General features: G+C 38.8%; 1 protein-coding gene across 4 annotated transcripts in view; it reads right to left on the bottom strand.

The window, feature by feature from the left end:
* PCSK5 (proprotein convertase subtilisin/kexin type 5) overlaps window positions 1–26,276 on the bottom strand; it is a 466,549-nt gene that overhangs the window by 158,522 nt on the left and 281,751 nt on the right. For 3 of the 4 annotated variants that reach the window (XM_053575543.1, XM_053575548.1, XM_053575551.1), the window contains exons 15-20: window positions 20,946–21,048; window positions 20,007–20,200; window positions 16,266–16,350; window positions 12,329–12,426; window positions 11,755–11,884; window positions 10,684–10,799 (exon numbers count right to left, since the gene is read on the bottom strand). In XM_053575543.1, the coding sequence (XP_053431518.1) occupies window positions 10,684–10,799; window positions 11,755–11,884; window positions 12,329–12,426; window positions 16,266–16,350; window positions 20,007–20,200; window positions 20,946–21,048 (726 nt within the window). Of the gene's footprint in view, window positions 1–4,856; window positions 7,455–10,683; window positions 10,800–11,754; window positions 11,885–12,328; window positions 12,427–16,265; window positions 16,351–20,006; window positions 20,201–20,945; window positions 21,049–26,276 lie in introns of those variants that run through there. The other variant, XM_053575553.1, reaches the window with a different exon arrangement.

The raw sequence follows: 26,276 nt of genomic DNA, 5'->3' as shown, positions 1-26,276 counted from the left end.
CCAGGCTGGTCTTGAACTCCTGGCCTCAAGCAACTTTCCCTGACATCCCTCCTGTAAGCAATTGTCCCTTCTCACCCTCCTGTAGCTGGGATTACAGATGTGAGCTACCATCAGGACATTTTTTGTGAGTAAATAGATAGAATATAATTTCATAGCTGTAATGATACTATGCTGTGTAGAGAATAAACTGGGATAGGGAGAGAAAAAAGAGAAAAGTGGAGACATGAACGAGAATGCAGGTGTCAGCCTGGAGGCTCATGCAATGGTCCAGGATGGTGAGACTGTCGTTTTGGTGTACACAGGTTTACAATTATGGAGTGGGCACAAGTAGATCTTTAGAGATATATTTTGTGAACAAAGTTGATGGGAGTTTGCCGATAAATTGCTTAGATTGGATTTGGGGGAGGAGAAAAGGGGAACTTTGAGCAAAGGAGTGGAGCAACTATAAGGCCATTTACTGTGATAGGAGAGATGTGGTAATAAAGATGGCCAGGGCTCTGGTGTCTGAAGTCTATTTTGGGCATGTGCATTTTAAGAGGCCTACGAGATGTCTCAAGGGAAATGTCATGTAGTTAATTGAATCTGCAGGTGTGAATCTTGAGGGAAGAGACCAGGAATATATACATCTTAAAAGATATCAGCATATAGATGGCATTTAAAACCATAGGATTGAATTAGATCTCCCTGGAGAGAAAGTGGAAGGCAAAGAGCAGAAGACAGGACCTAGGAAGATATCAAACATTGTTGCCTCCATATGGGGCTCCACCCCTGACCCTAGTGACCTCCTGACCACTCCTTGCTTGGAGCAAATAGTGAATGTCTCCCTTCTTTGCAGAGCTGTATTAAGATCCCCACAAATCCTAGATTCTCCAACCTCTGCAGGTCCCACATCATATTGAACATTAAAATTCACCTTCGTCCTACATTAAATTTAATTACAGTCATGTGCTGCATAACATTTTGGACAATTATGAACTGCATAAACAATGGCAATCCCATAAGATCATAATACCATTGCTCTCTACCTTGTTTTTTCTGTTTACGTGCACATTTACCCTTGTGTCACAATTGCCAGTAGAATCCAGGATGGTAACATGTTGTATAGCTTTGTGGCCCGGGAGGCTATCCCATGTAGGTGAGGGTGTGTGGTGGGCTACACCACCTGGGTTTGGGAAATGCACTCTCTGATGTCCTCACAATGGTAGAATTGCCTAGCAGTACATCCTGACATGTCCCTGCTGTTAAGTCAAAGACAGAACTGTGTACAAGTGAGTTGCAATTGACTAGCTTGAAACATTGTGTTTTGCAGGTAATTAACATATGATTTGATTTTGAGCTTTGCAGTTTTATTTGTACCTTTTAGAACCAACTCTATTTCTAATGTTTTACGCTATTTCAGGATGCCCTTGGAGAGCTCATAGTGACTAAGCAAAGGATAAGGGCAAAGGATCTCAGCTTACTTGGCAAAGCTTGCTGCCCTGGACTCCCAACAATATTTTATACCTCTTTTAAGGCACTTATATAGCTTCTTATGATAACCATGTGTTTTTATGTCCATTTTTCACATTAGACTATAGACTTGAAGATGAAGAGGGCAAGAAAAACCCCAGAACTTGGTATATGGCAAGGACTTAATGTATACTCATGAATGTGATTCATTTGAGCTCATGATAAAAAGCCATGCCCAGGGACACAGTGTATTTTCTATCTTCACTTGGGAAAAGGCTCTTACCCCTGCCTCATAGCATGAGTGATGTGGCCTCTTCTCTGGCACTCTTACAGAGGAGGCAGTGCAGTGCAGAAGCTTGAAGCTGTGGGTTTGTCTCAGCCACACCCCTCTGAATTTTGCATCAGAAAGTTAATCTCTATAGATGTGATTTTTGCATGGGCCAAATTAAATAAGGCCACTTTAGTAAAACTCAGTGAACCTTAAAACACAGTATTCTTAAAATAATGTATTCATTTCTAAAATTAAAAAAATATATATCTAAAGTTCTTATAACTCAGGCCTTAGGGAATATTTCTGGACTTCTCAAGGAAGTGGGATGCAAAGTATCTTCTGATGTCTGACACCTGGCTGTGAGAAAAACCACAATTACATCCAAATGATGGCTGATTATAGAGGAGAACTTATAAGAAAATCCTTCAGTAATAACACAAACTATTCTTCCAAGTCCCTTAGAGGTGGAGCTTGAGAATGATGTGCTGGTTGTTGTAAATCATATTCTGGCTTGCTGAGACTTAGTGACACTACATAATTGCATTCTTCTTGTTCAAAAACTAAATCTGGGCCTGGTCTTCACCTCTTGAGATGAAGAGGTGACATGATTATATGAATCACAGCCTGATTTCTAGGTGCCAAGTAGCTCCAATAAGCCACAGTAAAATTATGTCCACCTTGGCTATGCCAAGGCTCTGAAATATTCTGAGAATTCCAGCTTTTATGGGTTTGCAAGAAAAATAACATTTGGAAATGGATTTTGACCAGAGAAGAGAAGCAAGTCTATGCTTTCTGTCCTATACACATAGTGAGTTTAGGGCCAAGGGCCCCACTTGGGGTGGGTGAAGTTGAGCTGTAGCTGTGGTGTTTGCTCCCCATCTACTATTTTGTGCTGAAGGATGGAAGGAAGGATGCCAAATTGGCTGGGGCATGGTTTAAACTTGCCTCTAATGTGCTCTTTCCATTCACCATGCTGTTGTCTGCCATCGCTCTCCTTGGGCAAGGCTGAATGATAATATGGACGCTGTTAAGAATACATGTCTAACCTGGCTTATTGTACCCTCAATGAATCCCCAACAATAAAAAAAAGATAATAATAAAATTGCAGCAAAAAAAAAAAAGAATACATGTCTAAGCCACGTGTTGTGGTAGCACCTGTAGTCCCAGCTACTCAGGAGGCTAACACAAGACAATCACTTGAGCCCAGGAGTTTGAGGTTACTGTCAGCTAGACTGATGCCAGTGCACTCCAGCTTGGGCAGGAGAGTGTGACTCTATCTTTAAAAAAAAAAAAAAGAATGCATGTCTATTTAGCTGCATGACATTCTTTATATGTGAGGGGACACAATGCTGTGTATTTTCACACTCAGATGTGCCCAAAGTATTGGTTCCTTGGGCTTAGCCACTTTATTTTAGTAGTTATTAAAATAATCACTTCTCTTTCTCTACCAAGTACTGGTTTGTATGTTCCTTAAAGTGAAGAGTAGATTGTTGAATGGGAAATAATGAATCTGACAAAAAAGATTAGTAGTGTGATAAGAAGCCTCTGATTACTGGGGTCAAAAGTGAATGTGATGGCTCACACCTGTTATCCCAGCACTCTGAGAAGCCAAAGCAGGTGGAATACTTGACCTAAAGAGTTTGAGACCAGCTTGAGCAAGAAGGAGAACCCCATCTCTACTAAAAATAGAAAAAAACAAAAAAACAGCCAGGCCTTGTGGCAGGCTACTTGGGAGGCTGAGGCATGAGAATTGCTTGAACTGAAGAGTTTGAGGTTGCTGTGAGCCATGAAGATGCCACAGCACTCTACTCAGGGAAAAAGAAAATTCTTTTCTGCAGATAGATAGATACAGATAAATAGCAAGGTCTTCCATGGATGTGTGTGCACGTCTTTCTTATACGAAGTGTAAAACGGTAGATCCATCAAATGCTGAATCACTGTCCTATGTAGCAATGAACTAATTCAGATCAAAACCACTAAAACATCTTGCTTCCCTGAACTTCTCCTACGCAGCATGTTCACTGGTATGTTCCTTCTGCTCTTTTCCTACCTGCCTAGGTACGCCTTGGTCACGCTTCAAGGACCAGTTCTAGTTTTATTCGCTCTAGGAAACGTGCCCCAACTGGTTCAATTAAAAGGAAGCTCTGCCTGTTCTAAAATTAACAACTCATTTGTCCCGCTCATTTGAGATTTAGGATTCACTGCTTACTGTTTCTACTGTTAAATTTTATTATTATGAGTCTGGGTATATAATCCCAATCAATTTATTTCAAGTCTACGTGGCTCTTCTGAGAATCAGCAGAGGATATATTTACGTCGGCATGTACATACACATAGTCTACATTCTCACATGGGTACCACATAGTAAATGGTCAATAAAACAAATTTTCCTTCATCCCCACAATGCAACTTCATGACAGTAGAGGCTCTCCCTTTAATACTTTTTTGTATCCCCAGGTCTTTAAAACTAGTTGGAACTCAACTTGTTTGCTGCTTTGGCTGATTTCTCATTTCTTTCCCCAAAAGGCAGGATATTAAACTTCTAGAGACTGCATCTCAATCAAGAAAATCTATACTTTGCCAGTGTTTTTAGCTAACTGGTCTCACCCTGTGGTATGCATTGGAGGTTTACTTGAAATAAAATCAGCTTTTAGGCATCCTTCGACTTAATGTGAGATGTCAGGACATTAAACAAAGTCATCTTCTCCTTTAATGGTTTTCCCACTGGCCACCTTCTTGCCCCCAGCCCATGGCTCCCATACCTATGCACACACACAGGTAGGTGTGCAGAACTCCACAAAACAGGCCCAGAGGACCCTGCACTGTGGACCAGCATCTATACACTCTGCTAACAACCACACCAACCTTGTATAGATTTTTTTCACAGACGGCTTTCCTACAGTGAGATTGAACCTACATTCATGCCCAAATCTAACCTTTCCTTCCTTACACTGTTGTTTCTTTCTTCCTTCTTTTCAATTCCCACCTCTGTTCACCCTTTCTTTTCCAACTTTGTTTAAATGCTCCATTCATATCTACCCTTCCTTCATATTCAGCCTCTATGTGGAAACAGAGAAGTTTCTCATGACCTCACCCTTTCAGAGATGTTTGTACATGGGTATGAACAGATCAAATAAACAGGAACTTAGGTTAATTTAATAGAAAAAATAAAATATGGAATAACATTGATTTTGGCCAGTATCAATTACAACCATTCTACTATATTTTACAAAAAAACAACTGAACATTTTACACATGTACAGTATTTTTCAGTAAAAGTGGATTTGGATTTAACAATGGGTCACTAATTTGAAATAAAAAGACAAAAGAAAACAGAAGATAGGACTTTTGTCTCTAGAAGATTAGAGCATTTGTTAAGTCTCCAAATTTTGTACTATCTATTACATATATCTCATTATGAATATATATATTTATACATAATATATAACATTAACTTAAACTTTGAAAGCATTATGTTCTAGTTAATAATGTTATATAGATAAATGAGGCAGTAACACACTAGTAGTTAAACCAGTATTTCCACGATGTGCACCTGCAGGGTAGTGGGAAAAGGAACGCAAACTAGTAGACCCCGATGAATTTGCTGTCATGTTGGTGGTTACTTGTCTACGAATACTGGCATTATTTTTATCTTTCCTATTATAGTGACCTTGTGCTTGACTTTGCTTTAGGCTTGTGTGCTTACATTTGTCCATTTAAAGACTCTGTCTTTAAATATAAAACTGTACACCAGACCCAGGCTTAACTTTCATTCTTTATGTCAGAAGGGCCCACAGTGTTATAAAAAGAAAAATTATTTAGCAAAATCAGTTGCTTCCTTAGGTACGAAACATTGTGTGACTCAGTATCACTGCAATGTTATTAAAAGGGTCATTGGACTATTTAATTACTATTCGCCTTGGATTGTAAGTTACCTTTGATGTCTGGGGGTATTTTCAAGGCAGGCTTTTTACTACTGCTTGGATGGGGACCTTCGTATCCACTTCCCTTGTCCTTCCCAGGATAGTCTGTATGGATACCATTCCTCTTCTGAGCTATGAAGCCAGTGGCATCTTGGAAGTGTGGCGCTCAGAAGCATAAAGCCTATAAGATGACCGGTCACTCCCAAAGCAAATAAGGTCACCAATGGAGCTTTGATATGAAAAATGAAGACATCTACTAACTGTCTATCCTCCCCTGGACAGAGAAACTGTAAAAAGATCTATAAGGTTACATCATTTCTGACTACTGATCCAAAACAGTTTTCTCATAATTCAGTCTCCTAGTTTCAATGAAATGCTTAGGGAGTCATAGAAAACCAGTGAAAATATTTCTAAAACAAACAAACAAAAATAGATGATTTCAAGGACATTCAGGTGGACAGGTGTGTAACAGCATGGCACAGTTATAGAGGGACAGAGGAGTGGGAAAATAAGAGAATCAGGAGGGTACAATCATGCCACCCATATTTAATGTCCAGTTTCATTTTCTTAAAATGACAAGATGAAAATACTTCTAATAAAGCACCATTGAAAAAAGTTGCCTGGCCAACATGGGCACGAGCTTAAATATTATTTAAATAAATTCCATTTCTTAAAAAATACAGGACCTCTTAGAAACTGTTGACTCCAGGAAGAAATTTTCTGTATCATACCCAAAATGTTTCCCACCATGAACAATGGAATTTCTGATGTTCTTTTAAAAAAAAAAATGCTATGGGGATAATGGCTAGATAGCACCAAGAGATTGTGCAGGGTCTACAAATTTAACATTCTGGATTTTAGGGAAGCTGGATCAGTCTCAGCTCTTTCATGAATCTCGGCATTCTGCCCATGTGTCCATCATCAATTTGACTATACAGAGCAATCCCATTTGATGAACTGCATGTAAAATAACCCAATCTACAATGAAAAAGCCAGTAGCAGCAAGTCTATCTGATGAAACCAGTGGAGCAGACTTATCAAGTGAGTAAAATGCAAAACCCAGTGCTTAACGCATTTAGTAAATTCTATGTGGAGAGTATCAATGTCTCACTGTGGAATACTAAAACAAATGACACTGAACATGACTCTGCAGGATGTTCCTAATGCCCTGAGGTCCACTTTCTTGTCATTTCCCCCCATGATGGACTCCAGCATGAAAAATGACTGATGTAAGAGCTTTCTGTTTCATTTTGATCTATGTATGCTCTTGTGATGTTTTGGGAAGGTATTTTTAGGCGTCTCAAAGGGGAAATAAGCAAGTAGAATGCAAAAGGAAAAAAAAAAGTGGACCTTCAAAACCAGGGCAGGAAATCAAATCATTACTTTAACGTCAAATTTTGGCATCAAATGCTTTGGTCATACAATACTGTCTCTGTGGTTCTGGCTGTTTAGCACTAAACACCCAGTTATAAAAGGTAGGCTTGTTGTAGGTTTATTATTTTTTTTCCATTTAAGTTCTGACAAAACAGTTCTCCATCTCCCTGCACAAACTTGAGAGAGAAAGAAAGAGGGAAAAAGAAAGCAAGAAAGAGAGAGGTGGCTTGCTTTTTTTTTTTTTTTTGTTTGTTTTTTTTCTTTTTAATAATATGGAATAATCTATAAGTCTACAGGAACAAAGAAATCTAAGATGGCTGCTCAGCCTTGGAATGTACATGTTTTGCAGCAAAGTTGTTGAAGAACCTTCCGTTGGCACAGATTGTTCTTTTTCACAAGCATACAGAAGCCTCCTTCGGCCCAGGACTCTTCCGTTGCTTTTCCGGGAAGTCAGCAAGAGAGAGGGGGAGTTGAAGACGAGAGCGGCATGACGTGCACACATGGGAGAAGGTTGTGATTGGCCAGAGAGGCAGATTGGGGGGGTTGGAAGAGATCATTCAGGAGCAGTCAACAAGGAGGAAATTTGGTCCACCCACAGTGATTTCAGTCAACAGCATTGTTTTTCAAGGAGAGATATTGTAGTCCAATGGTAAATGTGATTGGTATCCATTTGTGAAAGGGGGGAAAAAAGATTAGAAAAAGAATAAATTAGAAATCAATAACATAAGCTAGAAATTTTTCTTCTTAGAATTAACCTAGAGCAGAAGAGTATACACTCATTTTTCTATATTTCATTGAATCCAAGACATAGGATTTAAGATGCACCATTATTTTAAGTAACAGAAAGAAAAAAAAAGTTTCTTATTAAACAGTGACTCAATATTCTCTTATCGATTAGAATTTTAATTTTATACTTATTAGAAGTATTTATGTGGTATGTAACATTCTGTTTCATTTCTGTGTTTAGGCAAGAACCCTTCCTTTGGATATTAAACACAAGTTTAATTTTCTGAAGGTGTTTTGAACTGTAATTAAATTTAACACAAAGAGTAGCAACTGTGTGCTTAACTCAGTAAAACAGATATCTCTGTGCCCAACTCTCCTACTTGGGGGAGACTGCTGGGTTAAAGGAACTGTAAACTATCATGAATTAGAAGATGCATCTGATTTAATGCTTTAAAATTATATATATATTAAAAGTATGTCTTAGAATCATGGAAATATGGCGGTTGGAAGAGCAGACATAGCATGTCTTGGAATGCAGTCGCCATGTAATTTGAAAAGCCTGGTGAGCCATCAAGGATCTCATTCTTTGACCTGGAAATGGATTCATGACAAAAATATGGTTCTTCATTTTCCCTTTTTTTTTTTTGCAGTTTTTGGTGGGGGCTGGGTTTGAACCCACCACAGGTGCTGCCCCTTCATGTTCCCATTTTATCAAAGTGCCATTTAACTGGTCCCATGCTCACCATGGTTTAGGGAAAACAGTTAAAGCATCATGAATCTTGAAATGTCTAGTACCAAGGGCTATTGGTAAAAATTTCAAATTACAGTGGATTTCCTGTGTTGATCATTAAAAACCTTCCTCAGTTTTCTGGTTACTAACAAAGAGTTCTGGTCATACTCAGATGGAAGGGTACCAGGATTTTAAGTAAAGGTAAATAGGCACTTGCTGGTAACTAGAGCATGATACTAACATGGTCCCTTGGCCTCCCCACCCTGGGCCTCTCGCCCCAGTGTAGTGGTGCAATCAACATCAGCCCTGGCAAGAAGCCCTGGAAACACAGACCCTGAGTGGGTCAGGCTTATCTCGCCAGGCCAATGATACATCAGAAAAGCCAGGAAGATGCACAGTCACCTGTGATGCTCCAAGGAAATGAGACCACAAATGATGTCTATCAGTGCCATCATGTGCCCAGCTCTTTCTGATGCCTTTTGGAGATTCCTAATAGGCAATTGTGGGATAACCATTTAAGGTCAGTAGTATTATCATCTTAATTTTTTTATTTTACAAATGGGAGACATGAATCCCAAGCTACTCAAGGCCTGGAGCCCAGATATGAACTATAGCATTCTGACTTCCAAGTTCATGTTCTCTCAACCACAGTACAGCTCTGCCTTTTGTGACATTTTCACAAGAAAAAATATTCCAGAGAAGGGAAAGAGTAAACCCAGGGCAATGATAATGTCCTTGACTGTTCCAAATGTATACCTTTCCCCCTTTTTCTGTTTTTATAATGATCCAAAGAAGTTTTGAACAAAAGAGTTCATAACAATTTCTGCATAAAAGTCAGGCACACATTTAGGGCTCCCTTTAGTGAAAATTATATTGAGAGTCAAAGTTCACAAAATGTTGGGAGCTGGAATAATTTAAATTCATTCATTTCACAGATGGAGAAACTGAGGCTAGAGATGTGAGGGAACTTAGAACTTGCCCAACTGTCAGGGAGAATGCTACAGCGTGATGGCTCTCAAACTTGCCTGCATGTTAGAAACACCATTTCTAAGAGAAGGTCAAGAGAGGCTAAAATACATGCTTAGGATTGACCCAGGCAAATCTAGTCAAAACTCCTGGGAAAGGCATGAGATCCCCATATCTTGGTTGTGAAGCACGGGAACAAAGAAAATAAAAAAGACCAACATTTCTAAGTATTAAGTTCTATACTTGGGTCTATCTATCATTTCCTAGATTCATGCCTTGAATTTTCCCTTTTGTAAGATTGGAATACTAATTCCTAGGCTGACAAGTTTAATGGAAGATTCAGATGTCATTTGATTACTATTTAAATATAAAATTATAAACATCTCAAAGAATAAGAGAGTGGTAAAACCCTATAGCATCTTCACATAATTTAGTTTTATGCTATCATTAAAAATAAAGCTTCCTAACAAAAAACATAGCATAATGTTTATGACTAATGCTTAGTGCAAGAGGCAGGGTACAAAACTCTATATACATGGTTTTAAAAACATGGCAAAGAGTATATAAGGCAAAAGACTGGAAAGAAATATATCAACAAATAACTAGAAATGGCTGCATACTGTATTACTCCAACTATATAACCTTCTGGAAAAGGCAAATCTCTGGAAATAGTAGAAAAAAATCAGTGGTTGTCAGGGATGTGGGAGTGAGGGATGTGTAGGTAAAGTAAAAAGGATTTTTAGGGCAGTGAAACTCTTCTGTCTGATAATATAATGGTATACATGTCATTATACACTTGTTCACACCCACAGAATGTACATCACCAAAAGTGGACCCTAATGTAAACTGCGGACTTTGGGTGATAATGATGTGTCAAGGTGGGTTCATCAGTTATAAAAATTTACCACTATGGTGTCAGACTGACAGTTGAGGAGGCTGTGTATGCATGTGGGTAAAAAGTATATGGGTGATCTCTGGACTTTCTATTTAAAAATTCTCTAAAAAATAAAGTTTATTAATTAAACAAAATTAACTGGAGCCATCTTGGCCAGTGGGACTTTTGGTTATTTATTTCTTCTTGCAATTCAAACCAATAGCAAACCAACAAACACACCCATTAAAGGCACAGGTTGTTTAATGTGTGCTATCTGATACATGCTTGTTTTCTTTTAAGTGAGAAAATATTAGGCCTTCAAGTAGAAAGATCACACTTTGTACAGATCGAAATGAACTATTGTACTCACCATCCTTGCAGATGGCTCCCATTTGACACATTCCTAAGTCTAAGAGATACCCACTGGGGCAGCTTGTACAGTTCTTGAACCCTGGGCCATTGCACGTCAAACAACTGATATCACATCTGTAGAAAAATGTGCAATTTTTATCCAACACACATCATGTACAGGAGAAGGTATGCTGACTTTCAATCTCTTAATGCCTTTTTTTTTTGAGACAGTGTCTCATTCTGGTGCCCTAAGTAGAGTGCCCTGGCATCATAGCTCACAGCAACCTCAAGCTCTTGGGATCAAGAGATCCTCTTGCCTCAGTTTTTCTATTTTTTTTTTTTAGTAGAGTTGGTCTTGAACTAGAGAAATTTCTATTTCTCAAGTTGGTCTTGAGTTCAAGAAATTTCTATTTATCTATCTAGCACTATAAGATAGTATCTAATGAATTGTCAGAACACATGGTAAACTTAATTCACCCTTGTCTCAATCTTTTTAAAAATCTTTCTTACAGTAACATCTAGGTTTGCTAACCTTAAAGAAAACCTAGCAGGTAGACACGGTGGTTTTTCTTTTTCTGAGGACAGAGTCTCACTTGGTCATCCTTGGTAGAGTGCCATGGCATCTTAGCTCACAGCAACCTCAAACACTTGGGTTCAAGTGATCCTCTTGCCTCAGCCTCCAAAGTAGCTGTGACTACAGGTGCCCACCACAATGCCCGGCTATTTTTTTAGAGACAGGGTCTTGCTGTGGCTCAGGCTGGTCTTGAACCTGCGAGCTCAGGCAATCTACCTGCCTTGGCCACCCAAGTGCTGGGATTACAGGTGTGAGCCACTATGACACTGATTTTTGAAGGGGATGTAGGATGTACTTGAAACAAATATTACTTCTGAGCTTTATGAAGGTGCTCCTGAGGCAAAAGAATAAAAATATGAAAGATAAGATGAGTTAAAGCTGTGGGGCAGTGTCCATAGGCAATTTTTTAAACCTAATGTTATCATTAAAAATTCTAAGTTTTTAAATACTTACGAATGTGCTCATATAAAGAGCCCAGGTCCTAAATGCTAGGGCTGGAAGGGCAGTTTCACTTACTTTTTACAGGATTTGTATCCATTTTCTGAAGAGTGGTCAAAGTAATAGTTGATACTACAGCTCTGCACACATCTCCCATCCTCCATGAAGTAACCCTCTGTACAGTTAATGCACCCATCAGCTCCTGCCCCTTAAAAGGAAGATAAAAGCAGGAAACAGAAATAGAACCTCAGTGGTGGTTGCCTAATGGGCTTCATTTTTAACAGCTTGTGAAAATGACATTAATCTGCAACTTTTTAAATGAGTAATAATTTAAAATTTAACATTTGTGTTTTTTCTTCATTTCCTTAGACCCCCCTCAACCCCCCATGTAAATGGAACCTATCTGCCAAAAATATCTATCCTCCTTGGAAAGAAGAGACAATATCACTGGGTTATTTAAGTTTCTCAACAAGGACAGAATGCTGATGATTGACTTTCAGTGAAAAAACACCTGTGATTACCAAAAGAGAAACATGTTTCTTTAGAATTTACTTGAAAAGTGTCATGTGCATTGCATGAGTGATGGCTAAAACCAGACAGTCAGCACTAAAACCAGAACCAGGAGAAGGAACGAAAGAACCGGGGAAGGTACCAGCACAAGTGGCGCAGAAGCGGTGGCATGGCTGGCAGTCCTGGCCATTGAAGTACTGCCCGTCTTCACAGGAGACAGAACATCGGGATCCCTGCAGGCTAGGAGAAACATAAACAGAGCTTTAAACAGACTGTTGCAATCAAGGCAAAGCAGTAAAGACTCCCCAAACTCCATATGTAACAAATATAGCTCCCTGCACAGACCAGTGGATTTGGCAGAGCTTCAAAGCAGGGGAAACAACAGCCCTTGTACCCTCTTTTTTTGCCCTCCTGATACCTATAATGGTTCTCTGTGCCTATAATGATGTCTGTAGCATGAACACATGCTGTTAAGCTTTGGGGACATTTGCCTTAATTTGTTAAACTGATAGACACGTTCCCGTGTTGCCCAACATTTTATAATGCAGAAGTTTTGTAAGGTGTGTGATTGATAAAACAATCACATTCCCTAACATCTGCCTACCAATTCCCCAATATACAGACTTACTATATAATAAATCTACAAGTTGTTTTACAATAATAAATGCAGTAGGAACACATAATAAAATAAATTATGATTGAATAAAAGTATACAAACTACTCCTGCCCAACCCCCAGCCCAAACTCCTTAGAGTAGCCATTTTGTTTTTAAGTGCTACTGATTTTAGCTTTATACTGATTCCCATAAAAACAAAACTTGAATATATTTTTGCCTGTATTGATTTGTTCATTTAAAATACTCTAATGTTAAATTTAACAGAATTATCTATACTGTTGCTTCTCCAAATTCAACTTTTCATCGTTATACTATTACTTAGTGTTTTTAAGACTTATCTGCAACATGTTAAATAATTTATTCAAATTTCTATTTCTCTATCCAGCACTGAGTCAGTATCTAATGAACTGTCAGAACATCAAATGAGGAATGCATGTTTTTCTCTCCCTCCTAATTTCTGTCATCTATGACATTTTCATAGTCTATAGATTGATCTTAAAATTGAAAACAAGTACATAAAATTTATAGTATTTAATACAAAATATTACTCATTAAATAACTAATGCCACTGGAAACATAATAGAGAGGAAACATAAATCGATGTCACCAAATCGATGACATTAGAAGATGCATATCTAAGCAACAAGGTCAAGTAGTTTCTATTTTCTTAAACTCTTGGTATTGTTCCAATTTGCATCTTATTTGACTGCTTTAAATACGGATCATACTAATTTTAGAAATTACGATTTCCTTCTCACTATTGCACTTGACTAGTCTTAAAAAATGAAAATAAAAAAATTAACATTTATTTTTCCTTACGTTCATTAAAGAGGTTTGGGAAGTACAAGAAGAAAGATGAAAAAAGAATCTCCAATAGTCCCTCTGTTAATATTTTAATCTGTTTCCTTCCTGGATTTTATGCATAGACATTTTCCCCTGTTTGTTTTTAGCCACGATTTAAAAATGTACAAGTCTCTTGAGGCAAAATAAAGGGCCTCAAGAGAGCTGAGGGCAGCTTAAAAGAAAGACCATCTCTTCCCTTTCTGTAGCTCTAGAAAAAAAGACGTTGCCTCAAATGGATCCTTTGGTGGGAGGAAATAAGGACCACCGAAACACTTATCCGAGTTTTTAAAAAGCTGCCTAGTTTTTCTAATGCAGGATGACACTTCTCTGTGAGGTTGGCATCTATTCAGCAGGAGACAGAGCTTGCACTGTGTCGGCAGGAATGAGCTGTGGGGGACAAGTAACAGGCAGCCGTCCGGGCCTCCAAAACTTCCTGCTGCTTCCAAGCACAGACGCTCAGAGGCTAACATACCTGTAGCTGCCACCGCTTCCATTCTTTCTGTGACAAACTGGCCAGGTGAGACGTGTGCTGTCCAACATGCTTGGGTATAGGGGGCTACTGAGTCCTTGAAAGGTAGCTAGTGTGGCCAAGGAATGGGATTTTAAGTTGTATTTAATTTTAATGAAGTCTAAATGTGACAAGCTGGTGCTTGATTCCATTATTGGTGAAATTTTGAGTAAGTCTAGAATAACCTGGCTATGCAAAACTTTCTTTTTCAGCTAGATTTCATAAAGCTAAATAGAGATCAAGCATTTCTCATAAAATTTTTTTGTCTGAACTGAGATGCCCTTTAAAGGCAAAATACATATCAGATTTTGAAGATTTGATCAAACAAGAAAACGAACATATATCTTTAAAACTTTTTTATATTGTTGAAGTGATAATTTTAGATATATTAGGTAAAATAAAAGATTTCATTAAAATCAATTTCTCATGTATCATTTTCTTTCTTTCTTTCTTTTTCTTTTTTTGAGATAGAGTCTCACTATGTCATCCTTGGTAGAGGGCTATGGTGTCACAGATCACAGCAACCTCAAACTCTTGGGCTTAAGTGATTCTCTTGCCTCAGCCTCCCAAGCAGCTGGGACTACAGGCGCCTGCCACAACACCCAGCTATTTTTTTGTTGTTTTTTTTTTTTAATTGCAGTTGTCATTGTTGTTTAGCTGGCCCGGGCTGGGTTTGAACCCGCCAGCCTTGGTGCATGTGGCCAATGCTGTAACCACTGCGATACGGGTGCTGAGCCCATTTTATTTCTTTTAATATGGCTACAGGCACATTTAAAATAATGTATGTGGCTCTCACGTTTCTACTGGTGTGCAGTGGTTTAACTCACTCTATGAAATGTCTCCTAAAAAATAAGGTAATTTAAATAATCCTTCATTTCTCATGGACCAATTTTGTGACAGATGCTGGAATAAATACTTTGCAAATGGTATCATAGTTAAGCCGTATCATAATCCAGCAATGTAGTGGTTTTATCACCATTTTCTACATAAGCAAATGGAGACTCAGAGCAGTTAAGTGACTTGTCCAGGATCACACAGCTAGTAACAGTGGAGGAGGATTTGAACTCACATCTACCTTCCTTCTTTTTATTATACTACTCTGCTTCTTCTCTAAGAAGAATCAGGAAGCTAAAAAGACTGTTAATTACCAAGACTTAAGTCTTGAGATGAAAATTGCTAAGGAATGAATATGTAAAGTACTTATAAAGGAAAAGAGAAATAATGCCATAGATAATCAAAAATCTAAATGAAGAGGATGTTCCCAAACTGATTACTATGAAGAATTACCTGCCTAGAAACTGCCTAGACTCTGCCTATTTTGCCTCTGATCAAGGGTAAAAATAAAGGCATAAGCAATACTTAAAAGGGGTCTAGGGCAACAGAATTCTAACTCTATAGAGTACAGAGGGTGTCCATAAAGTTCATGTGCAATTTAATTTAGAATTTATGAACACCCTGGTATACAGGCAGGGTGCAACTTCTCACTCAACATCAAATGGTGTGACCTTCTCTGATATAAGGCTACTTAGTCCATCTGAGCTGCACGCATTGTTCTCTTACAGAGTTTACCAACTCTCACAGCTTTAGCAATGAGCATGTCATCCACTCAAGGAGAACATCTCCTGGTGTCAGATCTATGTGCAAACCATAACATAATGCAAACAAGCCTGAGGTACTTAAGATAAGAGAATGATTGGGTATGTGGAGAGAAATAATAAAGATAAGGGAATAATTTTCGACCATCCAAGGAACGAATCAAAGGATTAAACATAATTCATTGGCATCACCTGCATAGTAATCCTTGTCTGGCACAATGCAGGTCAAACAGCACAGAGAATGCCTCTCAAATGGTCATTTTTATTGACTTGTATCTGAGCCATCTTCTCTAAAGAGAATTTATTTGGTTTATAACCCTTCTTTAGCCGAGGTGGCATCCAATTTTTCACATAGAATGGTAGATAATGCAAATAGCAACCAAGTGTTAGAATGAGAGTCAAACCAAGGATAGATGGATGAGAGCTATTTACTTTTTTTAATCCTTTTTTTCCCCTGTTATTTACTTGGAGAAGCTCCTTGGGCTATGTTACTTGATGAAATCCTTCACTCTCTTACCTTAACCCATCCCTACATTCTGTACAGTTATGGAATTCAGTACATGTCTTGCAGTTTTCACTGCATTTCCGGCAAAGATTTTTCTCTGTTTAAAAAAAAAAAAAAGAAAGTTATAAATCAGTAGGTCACCTGGATTCCATAGAAGCCTATGGAGATGTTTTAACATTTGTTAACGTATGCCATTCAGCAGTTCCCAACTATTTGGGCCCCAGGGTCCAGTTTCATGGAACATAATTTTTCCATGGACGGGGATGGGAGGATTAGATTCTTATAAGGAGTACATAACCGAGATCCCTCGCACATGCAGTTTATAGTAGGGTTTGTGCTCCTGGGAGAGCTAGTGCCTTGCTGATGTAACTAAGGCAGTGATCCCAGGGACGGGAAGGGACTGTAAATACCGACGAACCTTCCTAGGCTTAACCTGCCTCTCATGCTCACCTTCTGCTGTACAGCCCAGTCAGCACTTAGAGGGTTGGAGACCAGGGTGCTATAGGACCCATGGCATTGAGCAGAAAACTGCAGCAAAAGCCCCAGAATCACCATTTGTTATCACTTCTCAGCAAACCAAATACAGGCAGGAACTATAACACTGGGAAACACCTTAGACTTCCCTGCCATCTTGCAGATGAGAGAACTATAGCCCAGTTAATTCTCAGTTGAACAGTTTATAGGCTTTCCTCCTCTTCTTCCTATTCTCTCTCCCAAGAATAGTTTCCTGACTTTCAATAAAGAAAGTGCCACTCATGAAGGTGGGAACACCTCTGTGTATGAATTGAAAAGCAATGCTTGAGGCTAATGAACAGGGCAGTCGGTGCCTATGCCTATAGCTTTGGGGACTATTCTGACAAGCTGTGCTAGGACAGGAGATCTACATGGAAGACTAAGACTTATTTTGTGCATCATTAAATTAGTGTCTTGCACTTTATAGCTGCTGTGGAATTGATATAAATGCCATGCTGTTATATTTCAGATAATATCTATATTCTGGAGAATAGAAATGTTATCAGTTTGAACAAATATACTGTCAAGACTGGCTTTCCTATTCAATATCAGGTCCATATTGTTTAAAAAATATGACAAATTCATGGTTGCTCTATAGTAGAAAATAATGATTTGACATATATATATTTATATAAAACAAATATATATTTTTATGTGTATATATATATATATATATACACACACATGTATAAAACATATATTCTTTAGAGATGAGGCCTCACTATGTTGCCCAAGGTGGATTCATACTCCTGGTCTTGAGAGATCCTCCCACCTCAGCCTCCCAAGTAGCTGGGAAGACAGGCATAATTTGGTAAATTAAGGATGGTCTTTTACCTTAGACAAAATTTTCTTGTAGACTTGGTACCTGCTCTTACATGAAAGTGGATTCCACCCACATCTATGTGTACCACCAGATGAAGCTTTGTTCATGGGCCTCTCTTTGTCTATTTGCTTTTCAGCATTCGTGTTCTTCAGCATTCTACAGAGAACACTGCTCTAATGGAGCTCTAAGAAACCTGCTTGATCTCAGCATGCAATATGAAGTCCTTCACAGTCTGAGGGCTGTTATCGGCTGATCTCTGTCACTGGGTCCTTGAGGATACAAAACATGGCATAGAATCTGAATTCAAACGACCTAGATTTGTATTCTGCTTTTAGCACCTTTGGTGGGCAAGTCCAGGGTCTCCGTAATCGTGCTTGTTTTGTGGAGACACTCACCTTTCAGTCTGTCTTGAGAAGTTAATGGAATTATTCAAGGAACAATATAAACTATTAAACATTGTCATTATTACCAATCATGATCATTTCTGATCACTATATTGTATATAAATAGACTCATTAGAAACTATAAAAAAAGGCAATTACATTAAAGGAGAGAGATACACAGACCACTTGTATCAATACTACCTGGTAGCTGAAGGTAATAGCTTTTCTTATCTACCTCTCAGACTCTGGAAACAGAACTAATTGACTCTCTCAAGTTATCTTGATCCTGTCTCTCATACAATATTCTAGAACCAAATTTCAAGGCTTAGCTGTTTTTTTTTTTGAGACAGAGTTTTACTCTGTCTTCCTGGGTAGAGTGTCTTGGTGTAGCCAAACCATAGCCCCACAGCAACCTCAAACTATTAAGCTCAAGTGATCCTCTTGTCTCAGCCTCTCAAGTACCTGAAACTACAGGCACCTACCACAATGGTTGGATAATTTTTCTATTTTTAGTAAAGACAGGATCTTGCTTTTGTGAGACCCTGTCCTTTGAATCTGGAGAAAATTTAACTTCTTAAGAAGCAAGAGTAGCCACTTCAGACTTTTGTCTGATTTTTCTTTTTAAATAAGTCTTGTTCCTTTAAACTAGAGTTTTCTTTTTCTTAGATTATACAAAACCATGAAATATCAGTGTTATCATCTACCATGGTGTGACTTTCCTGTTAAGACAAATTATGCAGAACTCAGAAATAAAGTAAAAATTATTTGAAGTCTTTTGCAGAACCACACAGGAGCACTGTCTAATAGGTCTGCCCAAAGGGTGATGTGTCTTTGTCTGTTTGTTAATGACAGCTTATTAGGCCCAAGCTCTATGAAGTTCTGTGTCGATGCAGGATGCAGAGGTTTTGATAAAGTTGCAAATGACCTCTGTCCCTTAGAAAAAACACCCGCCAAATTTCCATTTGTATTGCCATGTGAAAAACTGTTCAATTTTGTCTCTAACTCAGCAAAAGGATTTCATTTTGCCTTTCCTGGTGGACTACTGTACCTAATCATTTTTAAATACATTTATCATCTTACATGTTCTCTTATTAATGGGCTAAATAAATCTTTGATGCATGCTAACTGTACATTTACAAAAAAAGACATTTTTTAAACTTTTTAAAGAGTATGTTTTGATACCATACAGGCCTGGTGCCTATTTGGTAAGTGTGAAGAGAGAAGCCTAGCTGCTGTTTTTTTTTTTTTTTTTTGGCCGGGGCTGGGTTTGAACCCACCACCTCCAGCATATGGGATCGGTGCCCTACTCCTTGAGCCACAGGTGCTGCCCTTTTTTTTTTCTGGCTGCTGTTTTCTGCAAGTCACCTTACAAGGCTGGCCCTAGGCTGGCATCTGGGAACTTGGATTTGGGGAGGGTTCCCATCACCCTGATAAGAGTGACTCATATTGTCTAAGACCATTTATACAAACAATACAGTTGTACAGATTCCTTCTAGGAATCTGAAATTTTGGTTTCTGCCAGGCCTGACCAGCCCCCAGTAACAGCCACAGGATGGGGGGAGGGGGCTGCATCTCTAATGAGGTTCTCTCCCCAGGTCCCTCAACATGAGGTTGCATGTTATCACAAATTGTTCCTAGGGGAAATAGACATGTGACTCCCCTGGGAGGGGATCCTGGGAAGCTTAGGTCTGATTTCCTCTGCACTTCGTCCCATACGCCTTTTCCCTTTGCTGATTTTACTTCATATGTTTTGCTGTAATAAATCATAGTTGTGAGGAGACCAGGATGAGTACTGTGAGTATTCCTAGCAAGTCATTGACTATGGATGTAGCTTGAGGGGTCCCTGACAAAGTCAGTTACGGGCATTTTTACATAAAGCTTCTAAACTGTTCTCTTGACATAAATTGGCTAGATTCTGTTTGATGTGAAGCAAAGCCCAGATTTCACAAAGGAGGACTATCCCTCCCAAGGTCACGTGCATGAAACCCCCCTCCCCTTTCCTCTCTAAAACCCAAATATTTGAAGTCAACTCACTGGTGTCCTGATATGACCCATCAGGGCAGTGAGTAACACAGCTGTTGGTTTCTTCATTCAGGAAGTATCCATATTTACAGGACAGGCACTGGTCGCCATGGCTCCCAAAGCAGGACTCACAGTTGGGGAAACACTTCCTGCATCGCTTCTTGTCCGCATGGTAGTGGCCAGGAGGGCAGCTGGAGACACAGATCCTGCGTTGTGGAAGAAGAAGAAGGAAGGCAGCATCACTGGTGACATAGTCCTCAGCATTCTCCTGGAGGTGCTAAGCAAACAGTTGAACTCAGCCTCCAACCTCAGTTTCAAACCAAGATGCCAACACTGCATCCAGAAGGCCAAATCGTGCCTGCTAAAGCTTCCCCCAGCGTGGGCACTGTAGCAATGCTGATACTTGACGTCAGGTCCACCAAGGAAGGCATCTCGTGTCACAAACTATCTCCTAGTTTGCATCTGGCTCTTTCAAAGGGATGATGCTGAGAAACCAAGTCTTAAGAGGAAGGCTGTGGTGGTGAATCACCACAACGAAGACAAGTGTGTGAAATAATGTGTATGTTAAATAGCCTGATTTAGTCATTCTAAAATATATGTGTGTGTGTGCAATTTTTACTTGCCAACTGAAACAAAAAAAAGAAAAAGGAAGGTTCAGAGGGGCATGTTGATTAGCTGGGCCTTCCTCATCATCCCCTCCCACATGTGAGAGAAGACACTTGGAGTTTCATAACAGGCATGCACATACTACATTTTGTAACTCAGTAGAATTTCCATTATTTTGAATTACACAGGGAGGCAAGAGACAAGTGCAGTGGCCTCTTTTCTGTGCTTAGGTAGGAGGACACTGGAAGATGTGGGCTGTGTGAGCACGCTCTGTCCACTGGCCCTATGGGGACTCCTGGGATGGCAGAGATGTGCTCTGGGGATCTGACATGGCCTGTCTCTTACCTGGTGTTGTTTTTCAGCTTGTAGTAGTAGTGCAAACAGTCATTGCAGTGGTTTGGTCCTGGCCCATCACAGCCAACCTCGCTGCACTCAGGGTCACAGGGACCTTTCCAAAAGAGATTAGAACAACACGTGGAAAAAATGATTATACAGCAGGTCAGCTTTACCTTGAATTTAATATAAAAGAAGATTTTTTTCCTTATGCAGAGAGAGCTTCTTTAAGATGGAGGAATAACGGTCAACGTGGCTGTAAATCCAGAGATGAACTGTTGACATTTTTGACTTTTGACTCATAGGCAACCTTAACTAAGTCTCAAGAATGTAAATCGTAGTCGTGGCCTTGTCTTCAAAGCACACGTGGCTGACTTGTGGGAGATAACAGGTATTTCAGAATGCAAACAATCTGTAGCAACTGGAAAAAACCAACTGCAATTAAATACGCATTAACAATAAAAATGTTGTATTCATAGAAAAATGAAAAGTTGTTGACAAAAAAGAAAAAAAGGTTATTATTCAATTCCTGGACCAGATTGCCTGTCTCCTCCATGGTCATTAAAGCCATTGGATGCCTCTGAAGTACTGTAGCCAGCAAGAAATATCCTTATGGCATCTGGCACAAGCTTATCAGCAACTAGTCTTGGATCACAGTGCAAGTACTTCAGGCACAGATAATAGATTTAAAACTGCATCCTTCCCAAGGGCCAATGGGCAACTCAACAAAAGAAAACAACACATACATTTAAAAAATTTGAGTAAGCACCCTGCTAAGCTAAGCTTCAAAATTGACGGAGAAATCAAATCATTTACGGATATACAAACTTTGAGGAAATTCGCCACAAGACCAGCTCTACAGGAAATACTTCAACCTGTTCTGCACACTGACCACCACAATGGATCAGCAGCAAAGTAAGAAATCAGAAATTAAAGGACAGAACCTAACTTCCACACTGATGCAAAAGATAAAACTAAGCAATGGACTCTCACCAAATAAGACGAATAGAATACTACCACACTTATCAATTATCTCAATAAATGGCTTGAATGGCTTGAATTCCCCACTGAAGAGACATAGATTGGCTGACTGGATTAAAAAACACAAGCCATCCATCTGCTGTCTGCAAGAAACACACCTGGCTTCAAAAGACAAATTAAAGCTCCGAGTCAAGGGTTGGAAGACAATTTTTCAGGCAAATGGAATTCAGAAGAAAAGAGGAGTTGCAATCTTATTTTCAGATACATGTGGATTCAAAGCAACTAAAGTCAAAAAAGACAAAGATGGTCACTTTATATTGGTCAAGGGAAAAATACAACAAGAAGACATTTCAATTCTAAATATTTATACACCCAATTTAAATGCTCCCAGATTCTTGAAGCAGACCTTACTCAGTCTGAGCAAAATGATATCTGATAATACCATTATAACAGGGGACTTTAACACACCTCTTACAGAGCTGGACAGATCCTCTAAACAGAAATTAAACAAAGATATAAGAGATTTAAATGAGACCCTAGAACAACTATGCTTGATAGACGCATATAGAACACTCCACCCCAAAGATAAAGAATATACATTCTTCTCATCACCCCATGGAACATTCTCCAAAATTGATCATATCCTGGGACACAAAACAAATATCAACAGAATCAAAAGAATTGAAATTTTACCTTGTATCTTTTCAGACCATAAGGCACTAAAGGTGGAACTCAACTCTAACAAAAATGCTCGACCCCACCCAAAGGCATGGAAATTAAACAATCTTCTGTTGAATAACAGATGGGTGCAGGAAGAAATAAAACAGGAAATCATTAACTTCCTTGAGCATAACAACAATGAAGACACAAGCTACCAAAACCTGTGGGATACTGCAAAAGCAGTTTTGAGAGGAAAATTCATCGCTTTAGATGCCTACATTCGAAAAACAGAAAGGGAGCACATCAACAATCTCACAAGAGATCTTATAGAATTGGAAAAAGAAGAACAATCTAAGCCTAAACTCAGTAGAAGAAAAGAAATATCCAAAATCAAATCAGAGATCAATGAAATTGAAAACAAAAGAATCATTCAGAAAATTAATGAAACAAGGAGTTGGTTTTTTGAAAAAATAAATAAAATAGATAAACCATTGGCCAGAGTAACGAGGAATAGAAAAGTAAAATCTCTAGTAACCTCAATCAGAAACGATAAAGGGGAAATAACAACTGATCCCACAGAGATACAAGAGATCATCTCTGAATACTACCAGAAACTCTATGCCCAGAAATTTGACAATGTGAAAGAAATGGATCAATATTTGGAATCACACCCTCTCCCTAGACTCAGCCAGGAAGAAATAGAGCTCCTGAACAGACCAATTTCAAGCACTGAGATCAAAGAAACAATAAAAAATCTTCCAACCAAAAAATGCCCTGGTCCAGATGGCTTCAATCCAGAATTCTATCAAACCTTCAAGGAAAAGCTTATTCCTGTACTGCAGAAATTATTCCAAAAAATTGAGGAAGAAGGAATCTTCCCCAACACATTCTATGAAGCAAACATCACCCTGATACCAAAACCAGGAAAAGACCCAAACAAAAAGGAGAATTTCAGACCAATCTCACTCATGAACATACATTCAAAAATTCTCAACAAAATCCTAGCCAATAGATTACAGCTTATCATCAAAAAAGTCATTCATCATGATCAAGTAGGCTTCATCCCAGGGATGCAAGGCTGGTTTAACATATGCAAGTCCATAAACGTTATCCACCATATTAACAGAGGCAAAAATAAAGATCACATGATCCTCTCAATAGATGCAGAAAAAGCATTTGATAAAATCCAGCATCCTTTTCTAATTAGAACACTGAAGAGTATAGGCATAGGTGGCACATTTCTAAAACTGATTGAAGCTATCTATGACAAACCCACAGCCAATATTTTACTGAATGGAGTAAAACTGAAAGCTTTTCCTCTTAGAACTGGAACCAGACAAGGTTGTCCTCTGTCACCTTTACTATTCAACATAGTGCTGGAAGTTCTAGCCAATACAATTAGGCAAGACAAGGAAATAAAGGGAATCCAAATGGGAGCAGAGCAGGTCAAACTCTCCCTCTTTGCTGATGACATGATCTTATACTTAGAGAACCCCAAAGACTCAACCACAAGACTCCTAGAAGTCATCAAAAAATACAGTAATGTTTCAGGATATAAAATCAATGTCCACAAGTCAGTAGCCTTTGTATACACCAATAACAGTCAAGATGAGAAGCTAATTAAGGACACAACTCCCTTCACCATAGTTTCAAAGAAAATGAAATACCTAGGAATATACCTAACGAAGGAGGTGAAGGACCTCTATAAAGAAAACTATGAAATCCTTAGAAACGAAATAGCAGAGGATATTAACAAATGGAAGAACATACCATGCTCATGGATGGGAAGAATCAACATTGTTAAAATGTCTATACTTCCCAAAGCAATCTACCTATTCAATGCCATTCCTATCAAAGTACCTACATCGTACTTTCAAGATTTGGAAAAAATGATTCTGCGTTTTGTATGGAACCGGAAAAAACCCCGTATAGCTAAGGCAGTTCTCTGTAACAAAAATAAAGCTGGGGGCATCAGCATACCAGATTTTAGTCTGTACTACAAAGCCATAGTGGTCAAGAGAGCATGGTACTGGCACAAAAACAGAGACATAGATACTTGGAATCGAATTGAACACCAAGAAATGAAACTAACATCTTACAACCACCTAATCTTCGATAAACCAAACAAGAACTTACCTTGGGGGAAAGACTCCCTATTCAATAAATGGTGTTGGGAGAACTGGATGTCTACATGTAAAAGACTGAAACTGGACCCACACCTTTCCCCACTCACAAAAATTGATTCAAGATGGATAAAGGACTTAAATTTAAGGCATGAAACAATAAAAATCCTCAAAGAAAGCATAGGGAAAACACTGGAAGATATTGGCCTGGGGGAAGACTTCATGAAGAAGACTGCCATGGCAATTGCAACAACAACAAAAATAAACAAATGGGACTTCATTAAACTGAAAAGCTTCTGTACAGCTAAGGAGACAATAACCAAAGCAAAGAGACAATCTACACAATGGGAAAGGATATTTGCATATTTTCAATCAGACAAAAGCTTGATAACTAGGATCTATAGAGAACTCAAATTAATCCACATGAAAAAAGCCAACAATCCCTTATATCAATGGGCAAGAGACATGAATAGAACTTTCTCTAAAGATGACAGACCAATGGCTAACAAACACATGAAAAAATGTTCATCATCTCTATATATTAGAGAAATGCAAATCAAAACAACCCTGAGATATCATCTAACCCCAGTGAGAATGGCCCACATCACAAAATCTCAAAACTGCAGATGCTGGCATGGATGTGGAGAGAAGGGAACACTTTTACACTGCTGGTGGGACTGCAAACTAGTACAACCTTTCTGGAAGGAAGTATGGAGAAACCTCAAAGCACTCAAGCTAGACCTCCCATTCGATCCTGCAATCCCATTACTGGGCATCTACCCAGAAGGAAAAAAATCCTTTTATCATAAGGACACTTGTACTAGACTGTTTATTGCAGCTCAATTTACAATCGCCAAAATGTGGAAACAGCCTAAATGCCCACCAACCCAGGAATGGATTAACAAGCTGTGGTATATGTATACCATGGAATACTATTCAGCCATTAAAAAAAATGGAGACTTTACATCCTTCGTATTAACCTGGATGGACGTGGAAGACATTATTCTTTGTAAAGCATCACAAGAATGGACAAGCATGAATCCTATGTACTCAATTTTGATATGAGGACAATTAATGACATTTAAGGTTATGGCGGGGAGCAGAAAGAGGGATGGAGGGAGGGGGGTGGGGCCTTAGTGTGTGTCACACTTTATGGGGGCAAGACATGATTGCAAGAGAGACTTTACCTAACAATTGCAATCAGTGTAACTGGCTTATTGTACCCTCAATGATTCCCCAACAATAAAAAAAAAAAAAAAATTTGAGTAAGTGTAAAGAATTCTAGACCTGGAATAAAGGCTTCCTCTCTCTTGCTATACATTCTTTATACAAGATGAGAGAATTCATGGTAAGCAAAAAAGCAAAAAAGCAAATAAATGGAGTTATTTTGTGATTGATGCAAAGATGTCTAATGGCATGGGCTACTTATAGAAGTTTCTAGTTCTTTTTTTCCTTCTTCTCCATATTTTGGGACATTTGGACTCCTAATCTTCAAAATCTTTCCCATATGATTTAATTATATGAAATTGCATGAAATGTGCAAACAGTAAGTCAAGGATATCAGGAATATTTTGTGTCC

This window comes from Nycticebus coucang, chromosome 2 (genome assembly GCF_027406575.1).
Source record: "Nycticebus coucang isolate mNycCou1 chromosome 2, mNycCou1.pri, whole genome shotgun sequence".
Lineage (NCBI taxonomy): Eukaryota > Metazoa > Chordata > Mammalia > Primates > Lorisidae > Nycticebus > Nycticebus coucang.
Note: the sequence above shows the minus strand (reverse complement) of the source record. Positions and strands in the feature narration are given on the sequence as shown.